This window comes from Thamnophis sirtalis, unplaced genomic scaffold, assembly GCF_051295495.1.
Source record: "Thamnophis sirtalis isolate CommonGarterSnake01/CBP01778 unplaced genomic scaffold, rThaSir2_p1.2 scaffold_8, whole genome shotgun sequence".
In the NCBI taxonomy this organism is placed as follows: domain Eukaryota; kingdom Metazoa; phylum Chordata; class Lepidosauria; order Squamata; family Natricidae; genus Thamnophis; species Thamnophis sirtalis.
The window spans coordinates 56218796-56242961 of record NW_028261388.1 but is presented as its reverse complement, the minus strand read 5'-3'; the positions used below and the strand labels follow the sequence as shown (position 1 = coordinate 56242961).

Sequence of the window (24166 nt, the reverse complement as noted above, 5' to 3'; positions counted from 1 at the left end):
AAAGGCACACAAATATATATTAGGACTATTACATCTATATTTCAGAATAATGGCTGCTAGTGGCAGCAAAGAATTTTAGTGATCATGCAGATTTTTGCAATCCAGCTGTTATTAGCTCTAGAATTACATCCGTGGGTATACCTGAATCTGGAAGTTAAACATTTAAACCAACCGTAGTATTTAACCAGCCATATTTCCTATTTAACACCTTTTCCTATGTGTTATAACATGAACTTATATCTCACATGCGTACTGCAAGTGCAAATTATGCAATGTTTGAACACTAGCTTAGAAAGGTAAAATGCTAAGTAGAATTATTAATTTCTCTGAATTAAAAAAGAAAACTAATAGAGGTATTGAGATTTATTTATATTATCAGTTCACCATTCAAATACTAAACATTATATCAATACAGACATTGCATGTTGAAAAATTTAACAACTATCACAACAATTACGCTAAGAAACGTAATATGCATATTCACAAACAGTGTAAGTGAAACCAAGGTACCTGTTCCCCTGAGACATTGGACAGCAGTCGTAAAACCTTTGGTTCTGGGCAACAAATGATGTTTGAGTTTAGGCAATCCTTTGGATTCAGCCACTTCCATACTGATACGATGCTTCGTTTCTGTAAATCGAGTTCCTTCACAGTATAATAGAAACTGTAGCACAGAAGGGGGTGGGTGGATGGAGAAATCTTGCATTACAGTACTGTTAAATTGTTTTACAGAAAGTTTTAGGGCTTGAAGACAACTAAAATAAATATGGGTTTAAATCTGGGTCCTAAGTCTTTTGCCTTGGAATAAAGATTAGAGAACAAACATAGCCTACAGCCTTTTGCTCTGAAAGCTTCTCCTTGGGGAAAAAAAAAACCAATTCTGCTGCAAATATCTCTGCAGATTAAAGTTTCTTAATTTTGGCAACTTTCAAGATGTGTGGACTTCCAGAATTTCCCAGCCAGAATACTGGCTAGGGAACTCTGGTAATTAAAGTACTCATATCTTTAAATTGCTACAGTTGAGGAATACTTCTGTAGATGTTGAAGGCTTCTCAACATTCTTACCTCATCTTCAGAGCTCCCCTTATTTCTAGAAATCCACTTTCATTAAACTATCACTCCCAAACCAGCAGCAATGTAGCAGCAGTTTGTCCCAAGCATACATATTGGAATTAGAACACAAATTTGTTGTGCAGTGTTGTTTCAAAGCCAACAATATTTTATTCCTCAAAATCACTATATTATTCCTAAATTAGTGCTACCATCACTGGTCTGTTTTGCAACAGTTCAAATGAGAATTGCATGAAAGCAAAGTTTTGTGCTATGGTTGTGATTTTTCCACCCCATATATGAAATAAATGTCCCTGCTCCTGTTGTTGAGTTAAGTGTTCTGAAGCAGGCTTCTGCTTGGATTCCCTTGAAGCCAGAAGTCGTCCTGTGAATAGGGTCCTCATTTAGGCAGGGGCCCCAAATAGCACACAAAATTCTTTGTATTAAAAGACAGGACAATGCAAGCTTCAACCTCTGAAAGCCATGGAGATGGTTTGGCCAAAGATTATTACTCTTTTTAGAGTGCTCTTATTGCATCTTAAAAGTGCACTTATTGTACCAATAAGTCATAGTTTGCTTCAGTTATGACTGATATGCATATACTGTACATTACATCTGTCTGTAAATAGCAATAGCAGTTAGACTTATATACCGCTTCATAGGGCTTTCAGCCCTTTCTAAGCGGTTTACAGAGTCAGCATATCGCCCCCCCACCCCCAGTTTGGGTCCTCATTTCACCCACCTCAGAAGGATGGAAGGCTGAGTCAACCTTGAGCCGGTGAGATTAGAACCGCTGAACTGCAGATAACAGTCAGCTGAAGTGGCCTGCAGTACTGCACCCTAACCACTGCGCCACCACTAACGACTAAATGTAATGATATATCTTCTAAAAGCTATGGATTTAATTTAGTAATATTATACATCTATGTATGATGGGAAAAACAGATTGGTATGACCAATGTTAGATTTTATGAAAATATACTATACATATCTATAAAAATCAATATTTTTCAACCTCCATTAAAAGAGTTGATGTGCAGAACTTCACTTACCCACATATACTCGGGATAATCGGCTAGACGTTTCAGCCCTTCCATAACAGTGTCTCTATCTTCTTCCCATTTTCTTTTGCAAAAAACAATCTCTAAGAAGTACCATGTCCAGCCAATTATGGGCACAAACAATAGCTCTTTCTTTGCAAGAACTTTTGAACTCTAAAATAAAGACAAACATTGTTCATCTGAAACATATCATTGGCAAATTGAAATTCTTTCAAACGTGTTCTGAAATAGCCTAAATAATTTCTCTAAAATTATCTATTTCCTGTCCAAAAGCCTGTAATGCAGGTCAGGTTGAGCTAATAACTGTCCCAAGGGCACCCAACAAATTCATAACAAGGTGTGACTTGGAAATTGCACCTCCCTAACTCAACTACAAGGGACGCGATGGCTCAGTGGCTAAGATGCTGAGCTTGTCAATCAGAAAGGTTGGCGGTTCAGCAGTTTGATACCTAGTGCTGCGTAATGGAGTAAGCTCCCGTTACTTGTCCCAGTTTCTGCCAACCTAGCAGTTCTAAAGCATATAAAAATGCAAGTAGAAAAATAGGGACCATCCTGGTGGTAAGGTAACAGCGTTCTGTGCGCCTTCGGTGTTTAGTCATGCCGGCCACATGACCACAGAGTCATCTTCGGAAAGCACTGGCTTTCCGGATTTGAAACGGAGATGAGCACCACCCCCTAGAGTTGGGAATGACTAGCACATATGTGCAGAGGGAACCTTTACCTTTTAACTTAATTACATTGGCTCTCTTAAATACAATTTATTTTAATTTAATTCAATAAATTAGCACAAAATAAATACATCTAGTCTAACAGCTTCCTACTCTTGGATTTAAAAAGGAAAAACACAAAATGTCAAATTCCCCAATTCCAAAGAACAAAACCATACGTTAAGACTACTCACCCCTAACACACCAAACCGTTCTGTCATGGTCCAGCCACACAGAAAATCTATTTCAAAGTTGTGGTTGAGAATAATGATGACGTGTTCTTTTCCAAACTTATCAATTGTGGCCTGATCTGTGAATAAAGTACAGTCTGTTCCAGACCACCATTCCAGCAACATCACTAACTCTAGATCACGGGAGAAAAAAAAATCAAGAATATTAGGTATGACAAAGCCTATATTCCAACTTGGTCTTTGCTTGGTTAGTAGATATTAATTCTACAATTGCATTACTTACAGAGGACAGAAGAAAGCAACATATAGTCTACAAATCCTGATTTATCATTGTGCAGACGTAAGTGCATATTTTAGAACAGCAAGTTTTCTAAATTTCAGCAATGCTTGAACATTTTAATTGAATAAAATGGACCAAAGTTCCCAATACATTTTAGTCCTAAACAAGAGCCTCATTTTTATTAATAGGAAGAATATCGTTTTTCAAAAGCTCTTATAACACCAGAGGCATAACGTTGGCAACTTGCCAGCTATTAAACACAGTTAAATCCATTTTGGTTTTTGCATATGACTATATCTTTATTCTATCCTTCCTTCTTTCCATTCTGCAGCAAAATGTTACTCTCTTGACATTTCTTACTAACATAATATACTTGCAGCAAAAATGAGAAGCAAAGCTGAAATGCTGACTTCCCTAGGATTAGAGAAAATAATGTATGCATATGTGTATGTGTGCGTGTGCGTTTTAATCTACTTAATCATAATTCTTATAATATTTTTCCAGATCATTGTTGGTTGTAAATTGAATAAATGGTGCATTATGTTCTACAAGAATTAGCCAGCTAGCCTGGGAGTATTTTAATAGAGTACACAGCCCACTAGTTCCTACTTTAGTGAGATATCCTGTAGAGCATTTCCTTAATGTCTTTTCTCTATTTATTTGGAAGTTTGGCTCTAAAGGAGAAACTTGTACCTTAAGTAATACTTGATAGCATATAACGAGGTCACTATTAATTACCTCTCCATCTTAATGAACATCTGCAACAAATAATCACTTCAATTAGCAATTCAGATTTGCTATTTAAAAAATGAACGAGAGGGTTAGAAAATTTGAGATTTACCATAATTGTTTCAGCTTCACTTGTTTAAATGTGAAGATACAACTTCTGCTTAAACATTTTTCAGAATAGGGTCAGGGTAATAAGAACCTTTTAAGCTAGCACTGCAATACAAATATGTTGTATAATGATCTGAGATAGGCACCAGGGGGAGGTCAAGGTTGCGGGACAAGTAGTGTCACAATTACATTGTTTCTTGGATTACCTAGTTAAATATATTACAATTCAGTTTTATTTTCAGCATATTGAAAAAGCATGCTGCTTTTCTCAACATTTTTTTTTAAAAAAGAAAGGCATAGGAGTCCTCAAAAAGGTTTTAAACTATTGATACAGTAACATACACAAGATTTTCCATGTGTTTGTTATACATTACTGTGGTTTTTATGGCTGAAGACTCTGATTCAAAGGCATATATGACTTATTTAAAATGGGTGTTGGTTCTTATCTGATATGCCCATTCTCCGGACAGTGGAGACAGCAGCCAGGATGAGTTGTCTCTGTCCAATGACCAATAGGACTGAGTCTACAGCTGTGACATCACGCTACCTCTGGTGACTCCTCCCAGCTTTAACGAAAGTAGATCTGTAGACTGATGCATTGTGTTAATCACGAAATCCCAATACACACACTCTCCTCCAGCATACCCTGAATTATTCTGTATGTAACTAATGAGGATAGTCATCTATAGGGTGGGGCTGGCTGCTGTCTCCACCGTCTGGAGAAAGGGCATATCAGGTAAGAACCAACTCCTATTCTCCCCAGTTGGAGACAGCAGCCAGGATGGGACATACCAAAGCTTGTCCATGTTTTTAAGGGTCGGTAGATGACTGGACCAAGGCCCTTCGTTCTGTCCTGACCTGTTGCAGTACCCCCCTTCCAAAGGCAGTGTTAGCTGAGGCATAGCTGTCTAGTCTATAATGGTTCACATATAAGAGATGGTGAAGACCACGTAGCCACCTTGCATATTTCCTCAACTGAGGCTTGAGTAGACCATGCTGCCGAGGTGGCTGTGCTTCTTGTTGAATGCACTGTCACATGAGGAGGGAACGGTAAACCATGGGATCCATAGACCTTTAAGATGCAGTACCTGATCCAACATCCAACAGACCTAGAGGAAACTTTGGCACCCATGTTAGTTTGATGAAAAGAAACAAACAAAGCCTCCGAGTGTCTGAAAGACGCAGTTCAAGAAATGTAGATGTGGAGTGCATGGCGAATGTTATGCTTGTGCCATTTATGCTCAGGTCTGTGGCTCGGGGAGGAACAGATATGGGGCAGGACAATTTTCTGGGCCCTGTGAAACCTACTGTTGACCTTCAGGATGAACGCTGGATCAAGATGAAGCACCACCCTGTCATTGTGGAAAATACAAAGGTCTTGCCTAATAGACAGAGCTGCAATTTTAGAGATGTGATGTACTGAGGTGATTGCCACCAAAAAGGCGACCTTTAGGCACAGGTATCTCATGCAGATAGTTGTTAGGTAAGCTCACCATTGGGAGAGCGAGTACATTCAGCGAAGCATTGTGAGAGTTGTGTTGGAGAACACACAAACCAGCATACAGAGACACTGCAGTTTAAATAGGCTTTTACTTTCATGGAAATAGAGGTATCAGAGTCCATCAAACAGTCCAAGTCATACACGAATAATTCAGTCAGTCATCAACGTTTTTCAGTTAAGGGATAATCCAAATAACATAGTCCAGTATCATATAACCAGTCCAGTATTCAAAGTTTGCTAACAGTTGCAAAACTTACAATAGCTCCCGGCACTTCCAGAACAGCCCAGCATCTAACAAACAGAGAGAGAACTAACAGGCATTCTGGCTCCCTCTTATGGCTGATTGAGGAAAACAGCACCCAATCACATTTTACAGTATGCTTTAAAGAAACAGGTACACCATTGTTACATGATTTATATATTGCCAACACAACCATTAGAATTATATTCCTAACAATAGTGCAAAGAGGTTTAAAGGGAAGTCTGGTGAGAGCGTTCAGAACCCTGCCTACGTCCCATGTGGGGAATCTGTGTATGGTGGGTGAACTGATGTTAGCCGCGAGCCACTAAGGGCAGGAGAGAGTCTCAAATGACAGTGATATTAGGACCGACGCCAGTGCTGTCACTTGCCTTTTTAGGGTGTTGACAGAAAGACCCACGTCCACCTCTTGTTGAAGGAAGTCCAAAATTGAAGGGACCAATGCCTTGGTTGGAATGATGTTGTGGCTGACACATGAAGGCCCTCCAGGTAGCATCGTAAATATGGTTGGTGGAGGCATGCCTGGAGGCTTGGAGAGTTTGTATGACCCCTGGAGAGAGGTTGGCTGCTGCTAAGGCTGTCTGCTCAATCTCCAGGTGGTCAACTGCAACCAATGTGGGTCTGGGTGGATGAGATAGCCCTGTGTTAGGATGGCCCTGGGTAAGGGGATCTGCTATGGAGAGATTCACCAAGTCCGCAAACCATGGTCGGCACAGCCGGGGGGAGGCAGGAGAACAAGCTCCATCTACTCCTCGATCATCTTGCAGATTACCCTCTGGACCAATGGAAGGAGGGGGAATGCATAGAGGAGACCCTCTGACCACCTGCAATGGAGAGCATCCATCCCTACTGACCCCGGGCCTGCATACTTGGTGAAGAAGGTGGGCAGCTTGTTGTTGAGGTGAGTCAAGAACAGGTCTATCATTGAAACGCCGAACTTGTTGGTCAGTTCGAGGAACAGTTCTGGTGTTATACTCCATTCTGCATGATCCTTGGGAGCGGCTTAGCCAATCCACTTGAACGTTGTCCACTCTGCTGATGTGTTCCGCGTGGAGGATCAGCAGGTGCCGTTCCGCCCAGGTGCCCAGGCAATTCATCTCATCCATTAGAGCGCGGGACCGCATGCCCCCTTGGCAGTTGATGTGTGCCTTTGTTATTATGTTTTCCATGAGGACCAGCACATGGTGGTCTGTTAATAGTGCTCGGAACTGCTTGAGTACAAGGTGGAATGCTCTCAGTTCAAGCCAGTTGATGTTGTGTTTTGTCTCCTGAGGAGACCAAATGCCCTGTGCTATCTGAGTGTGAAGATGGGGCCCCCAACCCACGACCCTGGCGTCCGTCGATATCGTTATGTGGTCTAGTTCCCTGAAGGAGGACCCACTGGCAACCGCTGGTGAGAGCCACCACCCCAGGGACCGGATTACCTCTTTTGGAATGGTGACTAACCTTGTGGAGCAGCTTCTGTTGGCTCTCTGGTGTGGAAAGAGGTATCACTGCAGGCTTTGACTGTGCAGCCAGAACTATGGGAAGATGCTGAAACAGGAGACCATTTTGCCCAGGAATTGGGAAAGTCGGAGAAGGGATGTTCTGCGGCTCTGCTTCACTTGTTAGGCCATTTCCTGTAAGCTAGAGAAATGGTCTGGAATGAGAAAGACTGTGCCCTGCACCATGTCGATTACTGCGCCTCGGTGTAACAGTCGTGTCGTGGAAACAAGGTGGTTTTTTTCCATGTTGATGGAGAAGCCATGGTCCCTGAGGGCTGAGAGAGTGGCCTCGAGATCCTTGCATGCCTGATTTGCTGACCTGGACTATATTAAGATGTCATCCAGGTAGCACTGCAGTCTGATGGGCAGGGCGCGAAGGTGGGCTGCCAATGCTGCAGGGACCTTTGTAAATACCCTCGGTGTGGATGACAGCCAAATGGAAAGCCCCTGTACTGTGCTGTGTTGCATAGCAAATCCATAGGAATTGTCTGTGGGCAGGTAATATGGAAACGTGGAGGTATGTCTTCGTCAAGTCCAGGCTGGCATCCACAGTGTACAGCTTCTTATCATTGCTAGAGGGGGTAGCCATGGTAGCAGGCTGTGGCCATTGCTTCTGAACCAAATTAAGAAACATCTTGGGAATAGGAATGATCTCCTGGACCGAGACCGGTTCCTCAAACAAATCCCCAGACAAGTCATCCAGTTCAGCAGGAGCTTGAACAGGTGGAGTGGACCCCATATGGGTGGCCAGCTTGGCGTTGTCTAAAATGGTTTTGAAATTTGCAATGTTAAATAGTCCTGAAGAAGAGGGCTCCTGAACTGCTGTACCTTCCTCTCCCGAGAATTCAGCCTCCTGAACAGGCAGAATGTCATCCCCCTCCTCCCAGTCCGAAGCCTCGGAACCTGAAGAGGAATGGGGGGAATGCAAGGGATGTGGAGGAGAAGCGACCACCGGAACTGGCTGGGGCTCTAGGTGCTTAGTCTTGCGGGTGCGTTTGCCCTTGTGCAACATGCCCGCTTCGATGCCCTGGGAAATGGCCCTGTTGATAACCTCCTGCATTTCCACTGAAAGGTCAGGCCCAAGATCCTCCATGGGCTTAGCCCTGGGTTTAGGCCTTGAAGGCGGAAGTTGAGGGGCCAAGGGGCCCGGGGCAGGGCCTTCTTCTAGATCCGAAGGGCAAGCGAAAAGATCAGCCTGATCTACCATTGAGGCCCCTGGAGATAATGCCCTAGACATGGAAGCTGTGGGGGAAAACTCCCAGCCCTCATCCTCGCTGTCTGAAACAGGCCTTGGCTGGGCTGGAGGAACCTCCATGGCGGGCTCCTCAGAAGACACCGATTGGGAGAACTGCGTTTGGTGCTGGACCTTGGAGAACTGCTTTTTAAGGGCCTTTTGGTGACACAATGCATCCTTGTCTGGCCCTGATCCCTGCTTAGGGGCTGGCCTGGAGTATGGTTTGGAGCCCCTGATGGCCTCCCTGGCAGCCATGCCAGCCTGCCTGGAGAAAACCCTGGAGGAACCCCCTGCCTGGGTGGAATCCTCGGGAGCCTGCTCAGTCATTGGTAAACTGTGGGCCAAATATAATCAGGGGCTACCTCCACTCACCACCCTGCAACAGCCCTGTAAATCAACAGATGCTCTGAAGAGACGTGGAGGGGGGGCGCAGCAGCAATATCCAGCAGGTGGAATAAAGCGCGAGCATTAACAGCTCCCAGCGCTGCAGGAATGAGGCTTGTGACCAGCGGTCCCAATCCTTGCCGCTCAGGTGAAAAGGACACAACCAAATTGCCAGCCAGGCCGGACAAAAAGTGGCTCCTTGTGGCTCCTGCTGTGAATCAGGCTGCAGGCAGCTGCGGCACGAGGTTTAAAGCAGAAACCGAAACTATAAATAGCTCCAAAATGGCAGCCGGAAAGAAACTAATCACTTTACAAGTTGCCGCCAGGCAATCCAGAGCTCTGAGGCTCCGTACCTGCACGCCGGCCACTCAAGGCACGGATGCCAACCACAGGAGCCTCAGCGGGGCTTCCCCCTCCTCAGCGAGGGTCGCAACAGCGCTGGCGTTGGAACTCCGACCCACGCGCTTGCCCCAGCAACCGCCTGCGTTCCGAGCGGCGCCTGGGAGTTAAACAGGATGCCAGAGGAAGGAAGAGTGAGCCAGGAACGAATTAAAGAATTCTAAATACACTTATGCAGCCTGTTCACACCCTAAACTAAATAATACTCACAACAAATGCTCAAGAGAGTCCAAGCTAGTAAATAACTGAAGAGAAACTTTAAGCGCGTTAGCTGGGCTAGCTGAATTGAAAAATCTGAGGATAATCAGCACCAGAGGCGTGGCTTAAAATTTCAATTCAGCTCTGGGCAGTTTGGCTGTATTTAACCCTTGCTTGGACTCTCCTGAGCAGCGCCCTGGAAAAAAGAATCTTTTACAGCAGGGGTAGAGAACTATGGCCCTTTTATGACTAATGGGCTTCAATTCCCAGAATTCCTGAGTGAGTCATGCAGGCTCAGTAATTCTGGGAGTTGATGTCCACAGAAGTGGCCATAGTTCTCCACTTCTATTCTTCAGTGTAGAAACCAACAATCTGAATAAATCACATTCCAAGCTAATGCAAAGAAATTATAGTATACTCACGGCTCCACAATGAATAGGAAAGGCGACAGTTTACTCGTCGATAAAACTGCTTGTTTAGAGGCCAGAGGATTAGCGTGCATAGTTGGATGAAGTTAATGATGAAGCCACTCACAACAAAGACAAATCCAATTAGGAGATGAACTATAAATTGGGTCTTCAGAAATGCAAGTTTGCCCATGATAGTCCCTTAGTAGCGTTTGCAAGGTCCTTCACTCAGAATAACAATCCTACAGAAAGGAAAGAGAAATATTGCTTAGCAAATAAAATGTTTGTAATCTAGGGAGTAAATGGGGGGGGGGGGAAAGGAAAAAAGACACAAAGAGCTCTTCTACTTCATGTATCAGCTTGGGAACCATAAAAGACACTTTTGTCCACAGGCCAATTCCATTCAGGTTCTATCTGGCTATGGGTCAAGAATTGGTTAGCACTCTTATATTACAGATTCATTCCCAAAAAATAGTAATAGGAGCTCTTGCTATTAATTGACAACCCAGTTGTAATATACTGTATAGCAACATGGTTTTCCAAAAGGCCTAGCCTCTGAGGCCACAGTATTTTTTTAAAAATGCCTAGGTATGAACAGGAAAATAAAAGTGCTTTATTTTTATACACAGACCCTGATCTTAAAAGACTGTAAATGTTTCACATTGGCTCACATTAAAAATATACAGGACTGGCCTAATTTCAAGAACATTTTAGCTTTTGGCCTGCACTGAAATACTAATTTCAGTTCCTTAAAAAGGAATGGACTATCAGTATTTCTTCCTTAGCCCCAGATAGAGGTGTCCCAAACTTACATAGAAAGATTCTAGCAACATGTACTTTCTACCACAGCCTTCATCTTGTCTCTCGCTCATGAGTGGAGCAATCTTAACAGTGGTGGGTTGCAGGCAGTATGCCCCGATACGAGCGTACCGCTGCCTGCCCAGAGCACCAGGTACTGTGCTCTGAAGGTCCCACGTCCACCCATCGTCCTTACCTGTCTTTAAACTCTTTGGTGCTTCCACGCACAGCGCATAAATCGCCTGCGCGACACTCCGCCGAGCAGCTGGAGCATTGCAGAGGCTCGCAGAGGTGTTGCTGGAGGGTAGGACACATCCATGCACTGTGCATGTGTGCGCGGACATGCTGCGCATGTTCATATGGAGGACACTGGGCGCCGTTTCAACCGTATCGGAACCCACCAATGAATCTTAAGTTATCTCTGGTTTGTATTCTATTCCAACACTATTCAAGGGCCATCTCGTAGCATGTAAAATCTATTAGGTTTTGTCATACTTGGTAGTGGAGAGAAACCAGATGACAAAGATAACAGAGAAAGAATAGGTCAGCAGAATTGTGTAGTCAGCATATTTCATATGAATGTGGTCTTCTTCTGACTCAAGTACAAGTGGATAGCAACTTCTTTGAATAAGGGGAGCAAGGAAAAAATAAGTATAGGCTTAATGGGTGATTCCTTGGCCCACTTCTTTCCAAGTAACCTTTTTTTTTTTCCAAAATAACATTGTAAACCAAGGTAATCCAGTTTTTGACTCAAGAAAAATTAAATCCTGTAAGAGTTTACCTATTTTTAAACAGACTGGAGTCTGCCCCTCCCAAAAAGTATACACATTAATAATTATGTATTACTCTCACAAAATTCCCTGCTGGTTTTGTTGCAAAAATATGACCATTCCCCTGGAAAGTATACTTTTCTTGGGTTGCAGAAGCCAAAAAAAAAAAGAAGTAACCATTTTATTTGTATCAGGGAGCTAATCCAGTGAGATGAGCTTCTAACATGTTTTGTTATTCCAGAAATAAGATTTGACATTTCAAATGCTAATACAATATCTCTGCTGTGCCACATTTTTTTCATAGGACAGAATCTGTTAGATTAAAAGTATTTCCATTAATGTCAACACTGCTCAAATCAAATTATGATAGAAATCTAAAAGCTTAAACTCTTGTAACCATACATTAAAATTTAGTTTTTTAAGGATTAGAACTCATGAGGCAGGAACCAATAGTGTACAGTTCGGACAGAATCATTGTAAAGTATAAACTTGGAACTCATGTCTTTTGACTCTTAAGTCTGGGGAGGGGGGGGAACCACTTTCTGGAAACGGTGGGAGAAAAAAGGCTTAGGATTTAAACCTTGGGCCTCTCTCTCTCTCATCTGTCTGTCTGTCTGTGTTTTGCGGAGGAGTTGACTTTATTACATGTATTGCAGCTCTCATAATCCCTTGTGATTGGTCACATTAGCTATTAAGGCTGCTAAAAACTAAAATCTGCCACATCTGGGCAATTATAGCTTCTTCATTTCCATGTGTATAGACCAAGGGTGTCAAACTGGCAGCCCATGGGCCAGATGGATCATGCACAAGCCATGCCCACCCCAACTCTGTGAAGGGAAAAATATCAGGAAGTGTTTGACACCCATGGTATAGACCACCTTACTTGGTCTTCTGCCATATCCACTCTCCAGACTTTTTCTTGTTGACAGTTGCTAAGTATGGGCTGCTACACGGCAGGTGCTTATCTTTAGAATTCTAAAGTTCTGGTCCACTTTAGTTTTTTTCATTTTCTATTACTTTGTCTATTTTGTGGCCCTACCAATTGCAGGCAAATAGTTTTTCTTGCAGATATTCAAATGCATCATTGTTGCTATGCTATCATGCCACTATATGGAGTCAGTCTGTGAAATCTTCTTGCAGCAATTAACCAGGTGATCCACTGTTTCTTCAAAGTATTTGCTTAAGAGACACTTGCTGTTTATTGCTGTCTTCTCAATTCTAGCTTTGTATGCATTTGTTTTTAAAGTTTGGGTGTCTGTAGCCAGAATTAGTCTCTCTGCCTCCTCCTTCAATTTTCCTGCACTTAGCAATTGCCAGGTCTTGTTATTTGTTTGCCTGCTATTTTTTTTAACATACTGGTCATATAATGCAATACTTTGCCTTGTCATGTCTCTTTTCTATTCTTCATTTAGCTTTTCATGTAGGCAGTCTGGCCTCTCCAATATTCAGTAAGCCTTCATGGTGAACTAACTTCAGTACATCTTCATTGTCCTTGAGATATTCCAATGCCCTTTTTTCTTCTTCAGTTTTCTGGTATACTTGCCTCAATGGTATTTCCCCTGATTTTGGACTTTAAGAACTTCATTTTTGTGATGTATTCACTTTTAATCTTCTTGACTTCAGTGTCCTTGATGAGGTCAACTTGAAATATCTGTAGTGACTGTCATCATCCAGACTCTTGCTGTTATTTCCATTAGACAACTTGATTCCTTCAGATTTTGCTATTTTCCCATGTTGATAATATAGACAGTATTGAACAGCTATTATAATTATTTTTAAGTGTTAAAAACCATTAAATAACACAGCTAAAAAATAATGGATGAAGGAATGTTAATGATAATGGAGCAATCTCACTAGTTCACCAATTCCCTGGGGTCCACAGGCCTGATGCAACAATCAGGTCTTGTGGGACCTTCAGAAAGTTAAGAGGAATGTGCAAACATCACCTCCAGGGGAAGGACATTCCACAAAATGGGTGTAACAGCTGAGAAAGCCCCCCTAGAGTCTGCCAAATATATAGCAGCTTCCTAAATGTCCTCTCTACTGGATCTGATGGAGTGGGCAAATGTAACTGGAAAGAAACAATTGCTCAGATAACCTGGTCTCCTGCCATGTTGGGCTCCCAAAGAAGAGATGTAATGTGTGTTCTACAAGAAACTTAATTGGTTGTATCATTGCATTTGGCACTAACTGAAGTTCCCAGATACATTTCAAGGGCAGCCCAATGTATAGTGTGTTATTGGGAATGTCCCATGGAGAGGTTACTAAGGCATTGGTCACTTTAAGAGACCCTCAGTTTAGGAATGGACATAACTGGCACACAATATGAAGTTATGCAAAGAACCCCTCTAGTCACGGTTGCTACCTGCTCATCAAGCAGAAATCAAGATTCCAGGAGAACCTCCAGATTTTGCATGGGGTCTGATTAGGACAGTATAACTCCACTCAGCATCAAAAATGGCATAATCCCAGAATGGAAGGATCCCAAACCCATTCAGTCTTTCCCCATTCAAACTCACATAGCCTTGAGACATTGGGATAAGATGTCCACAACAATGCTTATGTTTATCAAAAGGGCAGAGATGTACAACTGGCTATCATCAGCATATTAATGATGCACATTCCATGGCAATGGATGAGCTCACTTAGCAGGCTCATGTAAATGAGGGGAAAAGAGGAAAAATCACTGACACCCCACACAGTACACCCTGAGGAATAGGATCCCTTCTCCACAATCACCAATCGGAATTGACCATGAAGAAAGGAGGCAAGCCAACAGAACACCATGCTGCCTAGCCCCATCCTCTGAGACAATCCAGAAGGATACCATGATTGAAAGTATCAAAAGTCAACAAAACATCAAGTAAGGCAAGGATGGACACATAATTCCCATCATGCCCATGTCAGAAATCAAGCAAAAGTGTGATTGATGCCATGTCCATGCTATACCCTGGTCTGAATCCTGACTGAAAAAAAAATCTAGATAATCCATTTCCTCCAAGATCATCTGGAACCTTCTCAATCACCTTCTTCAAAAAGATACCATATGAAATTATCCAGTATCATCAGGTCTAGCAATGTTACAAAGTTACTTAGTAAGTAGTATAGTCTTCAAACAAATAGATTCACTCTGCTATTATGCTCTGTAAGCAAGAAAGACAACAATTTGATAAGAAAAGAATACTCTCACATTTATACAACAGCAGTAATTAGCAACTTAGTTCTCATGTCTGTTAATGCATATCAGATAGATGGGCTAGAAAATGTTGTTGTCCATTCTTGCTTCCAGGCAACATGAAAGAGAAAATGACACTTAATAGCAGGAAAGGTCCATATACCTTAGGGTGGCTTAAAAAGTTGTCATGGTGATTTTTCAAAGACAAATAACAAACAGATTTGTACTAATTATCTACAATAGGTTGTTGGTTATTTGAAAACAGTCATAATTCAAATTTCGCTTCCAATAGCCAGAGGAATAAAGCAGGTGAATCATGGAGCATGAAAGCAGCGATTAAACTATACCAATTTATGAGGACAAAGTTCTCTGCTTCCAAAACATTATCTGCTTCCAAAACATAGAACAAGTAAGAGGGAGAAAATCTCCCCAAAACTTTTTCTATCAAAAAGTGGAGTTTTCAAAAGATTGCCTTTGCTTTCTGACAATACTTACACCACTTGAACAAAATTTTCCATAGAAAAAGGAAAACAAATTTTTCCTTTTTTTATGGTGAGCAGATGGAAATAGGAGATATAATCACTGCAGACAAAACGTGAAGTTGCCAGAGATCTCACACGGGATGGAAAACAGAAGTCTAGAAGGATGACTAAGACTAAAACTCTACTATGCAAAATATTGAAATATACATCCTATCATCTTATGCTGCCATTCTTTTGTTGTTGTTTTTCTGCTCATTCCAGAAAATTCACAACTTCTTTCAGAAGGCAGAGGAAAACAGAAGAGGTTCACATGGAGGACAACAAAGTCAATACAGTCATACAAAAATTTTAGTGAAAAAAGAAGGATGAATAATGAAGATAAAATGAGAAATAGGCTACCAAGGAAAAATACATAGATATAGCTTGAAACTACTATATAGCTGGCATTAGGAAGACTAAAGTTCAAATCAGCTAAAGTTGGTGAAGGATTTTAAGGAAGTCCTAAAAACTAGGACACACTCCCAGCAAGACCAATCTTCAAAAATAGAAGTATATGATTATATATCTATCAATGTGACATAAATATCTGGCTGAGATTTCAGAGCAGATTACAAAGCAATTGATCTGCAACCACTTGAAAAACGATGAAGGAAGAAATATACAAAGATTTGTATGTGTTTGTGTGCATCTACTTTCAAAACAGTGCTGACTTCTGGGTACTAGTCAAACTAGAGTCTTGAAATTTTGAGAGCTCATTTCAATAAACTTAGAGAGAGCTTGGTTTGAATTCCATGGCTGAAAATCCTCAAGGAGGAAAGAATTCTAAAAGCTTGGGAAATTTTGAAAAATGAGATTACAAAAGCCCAGTCTAACACAATACCAATGAAGAAGAAAAAAACCAGCTATCAAAAGAAACCAGCATGGCTGCATAAAGAACTCTCTGACAAATTGAAAGACAAAAAATATAAGTATAAAAAGTGGAACGAGTGGGGTCATAACTAAGGCAGAATATCAGCAAATAGCCAAAGCCTGCAAAGATGAAGTGAGGAAAGCTAAGGCTCACAATGAAGAAAGGCTTGCCACAAAAGTAAAAAATAACAAAGAAACGTTTATTTCAACATGTAAAAACAAGAAAAAGGTTAAGGAAACAATTGGTCCATAGCTGGGAGAAAGTGGCAAGAAGGTGACAAGCAACAGGAAGAAAACAGAACTATTTAACTTATTTTTTGCATCTTGTCTTTACACAAAGGGATAAACAGTCCAACCTATCAAAAACAGCACCACAAAAATCAGATTAGGAACACAAGTTGAAATAGGGGAAAAAATGGTAAGTGAGCACCTATCTACCCTAGAGGAGTTCAAATTACCAGGACTGGATGGATTACACCCCAGGGTTCTGAAGGAACTGGCAGACGAGATCTCAGAACCACTGAACTATATCTTTCAGAGATCCTGCAGCACCAGGGAACTGCCAGAAGACTGGAAAAGAGTTGATGTGGTTCCCCTCTTCAAAAAAGGAAAAAAATAGATCCAGGAAACTACAGACCTATCTGCCTGATCTCAATACCAGGAAAGATTCTGGAAAAGATAACCAAGCAACGAATTAGCGAACACCTAGAAGTAAACAAAGTAATAGCCAAAAGTCAACATGGGTTTGTCAAAAACAGATGGACAAACAGACTAGTCTTATTGCATTCTTTGACAAAGTGACAAAAATAGTGGACTAGAGGAATGCCATCGATATAGTTTACTTGGATCTCAGTAAGGCATTTGATAAAGTAGACTATAACCTACTACTAGATAAAGTAGAAGAATTAGACAGCATCATCACCAGATGGATTCGCAACTGGCTGACCAACCACACTCAACGTGTAGTCCTCAATGGAACTGCATCTACATGGAGGGAAGTATGCAGTGGAGTACCCCAAGGATCTGTTTTAGGCCCAGTACTCTTCAACATCTTCATTAATGATTTGGATGAGGGAATAAATAGGGAACTCATCAAATTTGCAGATGACACCAAGCTGGCAGGAATAGCCAACACTCCAGAAGATAGGCTTAAGATATAGAAGGATCTTGACAAACTTGAACATTGGGCACTATCTAATAAAATGAAATTCAATTGTGAAAAGAGTAAGGTTCTACATTTAGGCAAGAAAAACGAAATGCACAGGTAGAGTATAGGTGGTACCTTGCTCAATACAAGGTGACTGTGAGAGGGATCTTGGAGTCCTAGTCGACAACCATTTAAATATGAGCTAGCAGTGTGCAACAGCTGCCAAAAAAGCCAACACAGTTGTAGGCTACATAAACAGAGGGATAGAATCAAGATCACGTGAAGTGTTAATACCATTTTATAATGCCTTGGTAAGGCTACACTTGGAATACTGCATTCAGTTTTGGTCGCCACGATGTAAAAAAGATGTGGAGACTCTAGAAAAAGTGCAGAGAAGAGCAACAAAGATGATTAGGGGACTAGAGACTAAAACATATGAAGAACGGTTGCAGAAACTGGGTATGTCTGGTTTAATGAAAAGAAAGACTAGGAAAGACATGATAGCAGTGTTCCAATATCTCAGGGGTTGCCACAAAGAAGAGGGAGTCAAACTATTCTCCAAGGCACCTGAGGGCAGGACAAGAAGCAATGGGTGGAAACTAATCAAGGAGAGAAGCAACTTAGAATTGAGGAGAAATTTCCTGACAGTTAGAACAATTAATCAGTGGAACAGCTTGCCTCCAGAAGTTGTGAATGCCCCAACACTGGAAGTCTTTAAGAAGATGTTGAATAGCCATTTGTCTGAAATGGTCTAGGGTTTGCTGCCTAGGCAGGGGGTTGGACTAGAAGACCTCCAAGGTCCCTTCCAACTCTGCTATTGTATTGTATTGTATTGTATTGTATTGTATTGTATTGTATTGTATTGTATTGTATTGTATTGTATTGTATTGTATTGTATTGTATTGTATTGTATTGTATTGTATTGTATTGTATTGTATTGTACTGTACTGTACTGTACTGTACTGTACTGTACTGCCTGGACATGTTCCTGCAGTTTTCTTGGCAAAAATTTCAGAAGTAATTTGCCCTTGCCTTTTTTTAAGGACTAAAAGAGAGTGACTGGCCCAAGGTAACTCAGCTAGTTTTGTGCCTAAGGCAAGATTTGAATTTACAGTTCCAGGTTTCTAGCCCAATGCCTTAACAATTACATAAACTGGCTCATTCCAGCAATAGGTCTTGCCAAATTAAACTAATACTTTTTGATGAGGTTGTAGGAAGTTAAAACCCATTTGTCTCCTAGAAAAATGAAATATCCTAAGAGATATTTCCCTGGATGTGAAAAGGGAGAAACGTGTTTTAAAGACGAAGTAGCCCCCTGCAGCTTCCTGCCTATCCCCAGTAAGATCAGATAAAATTAATGGAGTTAATGATGAAGTTTCAAGCTATTTATTAGACTAGAAGAACATTTATACAGTACATTTGGAATCAGGCATATCAGAGATCTAAGGAAATATTAAAAAGAAAGTACAAGCTCTCAAATTTGATAGTTGGAAGCATTGAAGGTAATTATGGTTTATTTCCCCTGAAATCAAAATTAAGGCTTCAGTTTTAGAATAGGTTCATTAATTTACAATCTGACTCTCCTAGATACAGAGCAACTTGCCAGAAATAACTTTAAAATAATTAACCTAGCCCTGGATATTGAACAGCAGAAGCCCTTGTTAAATTACATGGAAAAGTGCCTTAAAGAAATCTCATTGCCAGTTGATCTTCAACTTGAGATCATAGAGTTAGAAGCAATCTTTCATGGAGATCTGCATTAAAGGTAATCTTGAACAACTTTCCCAGTAAGCCGCTGAACTAAAATGCTATAGCTATAAAAGTATGATTTCTCTTTAATTTGCAAATGCTTCAACTTCACAAATGTTATAATTTGGCACATATGCTTGCAAGATTGAAGAAAGTTAATTTTCTCCCCTATTTTTTGTCTCTTTTGTCTCTTGTCTAGTAAGGTCTAATAAGTTCTAATAAGTTCTGTTTCATTGTTGTTTTATCCTTTCTTCTTCCTAAAATGTCTAAAAGCTCTGGAGCCTTATTTTGAAAATGAATATGGTATGGAAACTTCTTTTAGTTTTTTTTTTTAAAGAAAGATTCATATACAAACTCTATTCTATTGCACACTGTTCATTTAGTGTGCCTTTTACACACCTGGAAGTTCCTAATATTGGGAAACTGACGGTGAGGAATATTTTATCTACAAAGAAGAATGGTACATAAAGTAGTCAGCTGGCATCTAAATGGACTTCAAAAAGAAGGGCAAATCTGTAACAAATTTCACAAATTATAATCTGATATTATTAGCTACAAAAAGTATAGATATAAAGGATATAGACCTCATGGATTGGAAGTTTTGGGTCTGTTTGAGCAAGGTAGTCTGATTAAGTTAAGATATGACCAACAGTCTTTATTAGCACATAGTGTTTTTAGCTATTTTGGAACACTTGGTGATTTTTTTTGCCATGTATATGTATACATTCGAACTAGAAGGTGATGTTTCTTTGTGTTGTGTGGGCATGTGTGCATAATGGTTATCTTTTGAGAGCTGAATACAATGTAATTTTATTTTAATGTATGCTGATTAGTGTACATTCAAAAAGACTATAAAATTTGTATTCTCTTCTCTTCTAAATATTCAAATAAAGCATGAGGGGTAGCTACTATGTTTTATAGCAGTTTTAACACTGTAATGGAATATAAACATTTTGATAGTGAACACTATTTTTATGATTGAGATAGCTACTTTCATGATAGCGCTTAATAGCTTTTATTATTCTATAAAAACACTCCTGAAATGTTTTGTAAATTGTTTTGCATTTTCTTGCACAGCTCCTACTATAGAGTTGCACTAGAAGTCTTAGCCAGAGGGACCTTTATTCAACTCTGGTTATTGTGGTGATTTCAATTCTACTTGAAATGGATGGAGCTTGTCGTGGTAACTCATCACTATCCAGTTGAATTCCAGCAAGACATAATATTTGCCATTAAAGACTGCTAAGAAGCTGTGCTTGGTCCAGAATGGAGTGGCCCATGTGTTAACTCCAGATGTTACCCCTATGCTTTCGGCCATTTACTGGCTTCCAACAGATAATTCAAAAATGTTAGTTTAGATCTAGAAAACCACATATGGCTTGGTATCTAGGTACTTTAAAGTCTGTCTCCTCCAATTAGACTTGTCCCTGTCAATGCAGTTCTCTAATGAAATACATCTAATATGATCCTGTTTTAGTGACAGAACGTATTCTTTGGAACATCATTCCAGTTGAAATCTGCCTTGCTATCTCCTTGATGTCATTCAGAAAATCACATAAAACTTAAGTTTATTCATTGAGCATTTATAGATTGTGGTGACACTTCCACTTGTGTTGTTTATTGAATGATAGTATTGATCAAGTCTGGTTATGTTGCAGATTGATTTCTTTTTACTATCTTATTACTCTTATTAATGTATAGATGTATAAATAAATATAGATTTGCTTCTTTATATAAATGTGAACACAATTTGCTTCTTTACATAAATTTGAGCACATTTCTTCCAGAAATCTCACATACTTTCTATTATATTTATGGGAAAACTAAACAACAGTAGACAAAAGAAAGTTACTGTGTCTCTTTGGAGCATTAAAGTTGTTGGCATTTTTCATATCTGGCTCAATACTTTGTAAATATTTGTACACTTCACTCCCCAGTTGCCCCACTACTTTGTACACTGCTTTAATTACTTATTTTTAAAGCTCATATTTAAACATGGAAATCTCTTTGCCAGACATTGTACGTTTCTTAGACATATATTCAATATTTATGCTTTTAATTAGCAGTCATTCTTCTGTGCTCAACCAACCTTCTTTGCGGGTTGGACTTGCATTCATATTTTTAACTCCTCCCAAAGAAGTCTTCCCCACCAATCTTTAAATTTAAAAAGAAATGCTGACAAATTGCTTTTCTGACCACCAAAACCAATTTTTATTTATTCAAACCATTTACTTACACAATATGTTTTCCCTCTCTTTACATAGGTTATTAAAGTTATTAAATGCACCACCCAGTCCTTCGATAAAATAAGATGAGTTTAGTGTCATTTTTTACTGTCAGGATACCAGCCCACTTTAAAAATGAAATTCTGTTGCCTGTTCTCAAGAGAAAGTGTATATCTTACCCAATTACATACATAACGCACATATATAGCAGAAGTGGTATTCAGCAGGTTCTTATCAGTTCTGGAGAACTGGTAGTGGAAATTTTGAGTAGTTCGGAGAACCAGTAAATACCACCTCTGACTGGCCCCACGCCCATCTATTCTCTGCCTCCCGAGTCCCAGCTGATCTGGAGGAAATGGGGATTTTGCAGTATCCTTCTCCTGGAGTGGGGTGGGAATTTTATAGTATCCTTTCCTTGCCATGCCCATCAAGCCATGCAAAGCCCACCAAGCCACACTCACAGAACCGGTAGTAAAAAAAATTGAATCCCATCACTGATGTACACATGCTATATACATACATATATACCTGCACCATACATATATATTTTATATTAATCACTGTCCATTTAGAATACATAGTGGAAAGAGGTAACTTGAGAGATCACAAGGTTGATGCTATATGGAACAAAACTGTGACTCAATCTATATGCTCTGCTTCAGATAACATAAGGCCTCTCCCCAGAAGGTAACAAGAAAAACAGGTCATGAAGAGGATGTGTTGTGTCCCAGAATCCTGCAGACTCTGCTCAACCATCGCTTATGTGCTACATCCTGGATAGAAGGACCAATGATCTTTTCTGCCATCCTCACCACTCTCTGCACTGTCTTCCTGTCTGAAGCAGTAATGCTTCCAAATTAGACAGTAATGCAATAAGACAGGATGCTCTGAATCGTCCCTCTATAGAAAGTGGTAAGGACCAGGGAAGGAAGATAAACTTTTCTCACGTGACACAGAAAATGTAGGCACTGCTGAGCCCGTTTCACGAGTGTCTCACTGTTGAGTGACCAGAGGGTGTAAACAGCTAGAGGATGATGGGCAGTTCAGAAATGTGAAGAATGAATGAATGAATGAATGAATGAATGAATGAATGAATGAAGTGGGCAGTAATAATTAATAATATCTTTCCTCTTTGAGATTCAAGGAGAAGAATGAAAGGCTTCTGAGAAGCTGCCAATTACCAAATTGCAATTTCTAATGACATTCTAAGGAAATAACCAAACACAATTGGCAAATAGTCATACAGAAAGTTCTCAACTTACAACCTTTCCTTTAGTGTCCAGTCAAAATTACCACTGCACTGAAAAAAATGACATATTTTTTAAACTTATGGTTGTTACAGCATTCCCACGGTTACATGATCAAAATTCAAATGTTTGGCAACTGACTCATATTTGCTGTGTCCTGGGGTTATGTGATTTACCTTTTGCAACTTTCTGAAAAGCAAAGTCAATGGGGAAGCCAGAGTCACTTTATAACCATGTTACTAAACAACTGTGGCAAAAAAGGTTGTAAAATAGGGCAAAACACAATTAAAAAATGTCTCACTTAACAATAGAATTTGGGCTCAATTATAGTGATAAGTTAAGAACTACTTGTATTAATCATATTGAAACTTAATTAAGTTTAAATCCAACTAATTTATTGTCATTCTTTGCACTAATTTTAAGGAACACCACAATCTAAGGCAAGTTGAGATCCTTGGTCTATACCTAAATTAATTTCTATAATTAGAAATATACACTGCATATTTAGAATGCTCCAAACGTTCAAGTGCTTATTTTTAGACCCTCCTGTCATGTTAGCCTTCTTAGCAGTGAAAGAAATTCTTACTACTAATAAAACCTAATAAGATTCATGAAATCAGCTAAAGTACATTAGGATACACTCAGGTTATTTCTAGAGATCAATACTTTGGATATTCCCCACTTAAATGTAAACAAAAACATGGGGAAGGATATTGTTTAGAGATACTTCAAAACATAATAAGCAATAAATACATGTACCGGTATGTATAATTTTAGCATGGGAAACTGAAGAGATTCCTTTTCTTTAAGTGCCCAAGTATTTCCAGCTTGTAGTATTCTGCTTCAATATAATAGGATTTCAAGGATGGGGCACTACTGTTGATACAATAATTTTCTTTTTATTCTTACCTGGAAACATAAGGCTTAACTTCTGGAATTCTACTGCTTCGGTAATTTGGTTACAGATTTGGTAATACAATGTAAACTAGCTAGATTATCAGAGTGGTGTTTCCTTATGTATTGTTTTTCCTCTTCGCTATTCAAAATCCCTGTTATTTTCATTTTTCTTTGTATTTTATATTTTGATAAACTAATAAAAATGTAAAACAAACTCTAATGTTTTTCTATTGTTATATAAAGAAAAACTTGTTAGAGAAAACAATTAGAATGCCTTTTATGTTCATTAGATCACCTATATATAGCCCTTGCCTTTCTTTTTATGTCAACTTATATGCTTGCCGCTACAAGAATCTTCCACAGAAATGATTTAAACATGTTTTAAAAGTGCTCTGAGGAAGATTCTTGCAGTGCAGGCATGCAAGTAACCCACCTACAGATGTCTCTGAAAATGTTCATATGTGTAATCTGAAAGTTTAGAAAGGCAACACAATAATAGGATTCACTAAATAGCCAGGAATCCCAGGATTCTCCTGGAAGACTTTCTATGTTACCCAAAACAAGGTGTAAGACAGCATGGAAGAGTACTCAGTTTAAGCTCCTGTATCTTTCAACATTCAAGCTCCAAGCAAATCTATTGAGTGAACAGTCCTTAGAATGATGTTGCAATAGCTTTGATAATTTACAGCTGCATTAAGGCTTCTAGGTCAAAAATACTCAGATGATGCCAAAATATGAAGAGGGGTCAGACAGGGCTGTATTCTGTCTCTGCTGT

At 39.9% G+C, this 24166-nt stretch overlaps 1 protein-coding gene across 5 annotated transcripts in view; it reads right to left on the bottom strand.

Moving 5' to 3' along the window:
• The window catches only part of AGPAT3 (1-acylglycerol-3-phosphate O-acyltransferase 3), a 116111-nt gene that overhangs the window by 15074 nt on the left and 76871 nt on the right, over positions 1 to 24166 (bottom strand). For all 5 annotated transcript variants that reach the window (XM_087721723.1, XM_087721722.1, XM_087721725.1 and 2 more), the window contains 4 exons: positions 10008 to 10234; positions 3013 to 3182; positions 2103 to 2264; positions 511 to 664 (listed from right to left, as the gene is read on the bottom strand). In XM_087721723.1, coding sequence (XP_087577849.1) covers positions 511 to 664; positions 2103 to 2264; positions 3013 to 3182; positions 10008 to 10185 — 664 coding nt within the window. In that variant the 5' untranslated portion in view covers positions 10186 to 10234. The remainder of the gene's footprint in view (positions 1 to 510; positions 665 to 2102; positions 2265 to 3012; positions 3183 to 10007; positions 10235 to 24166) is intronic.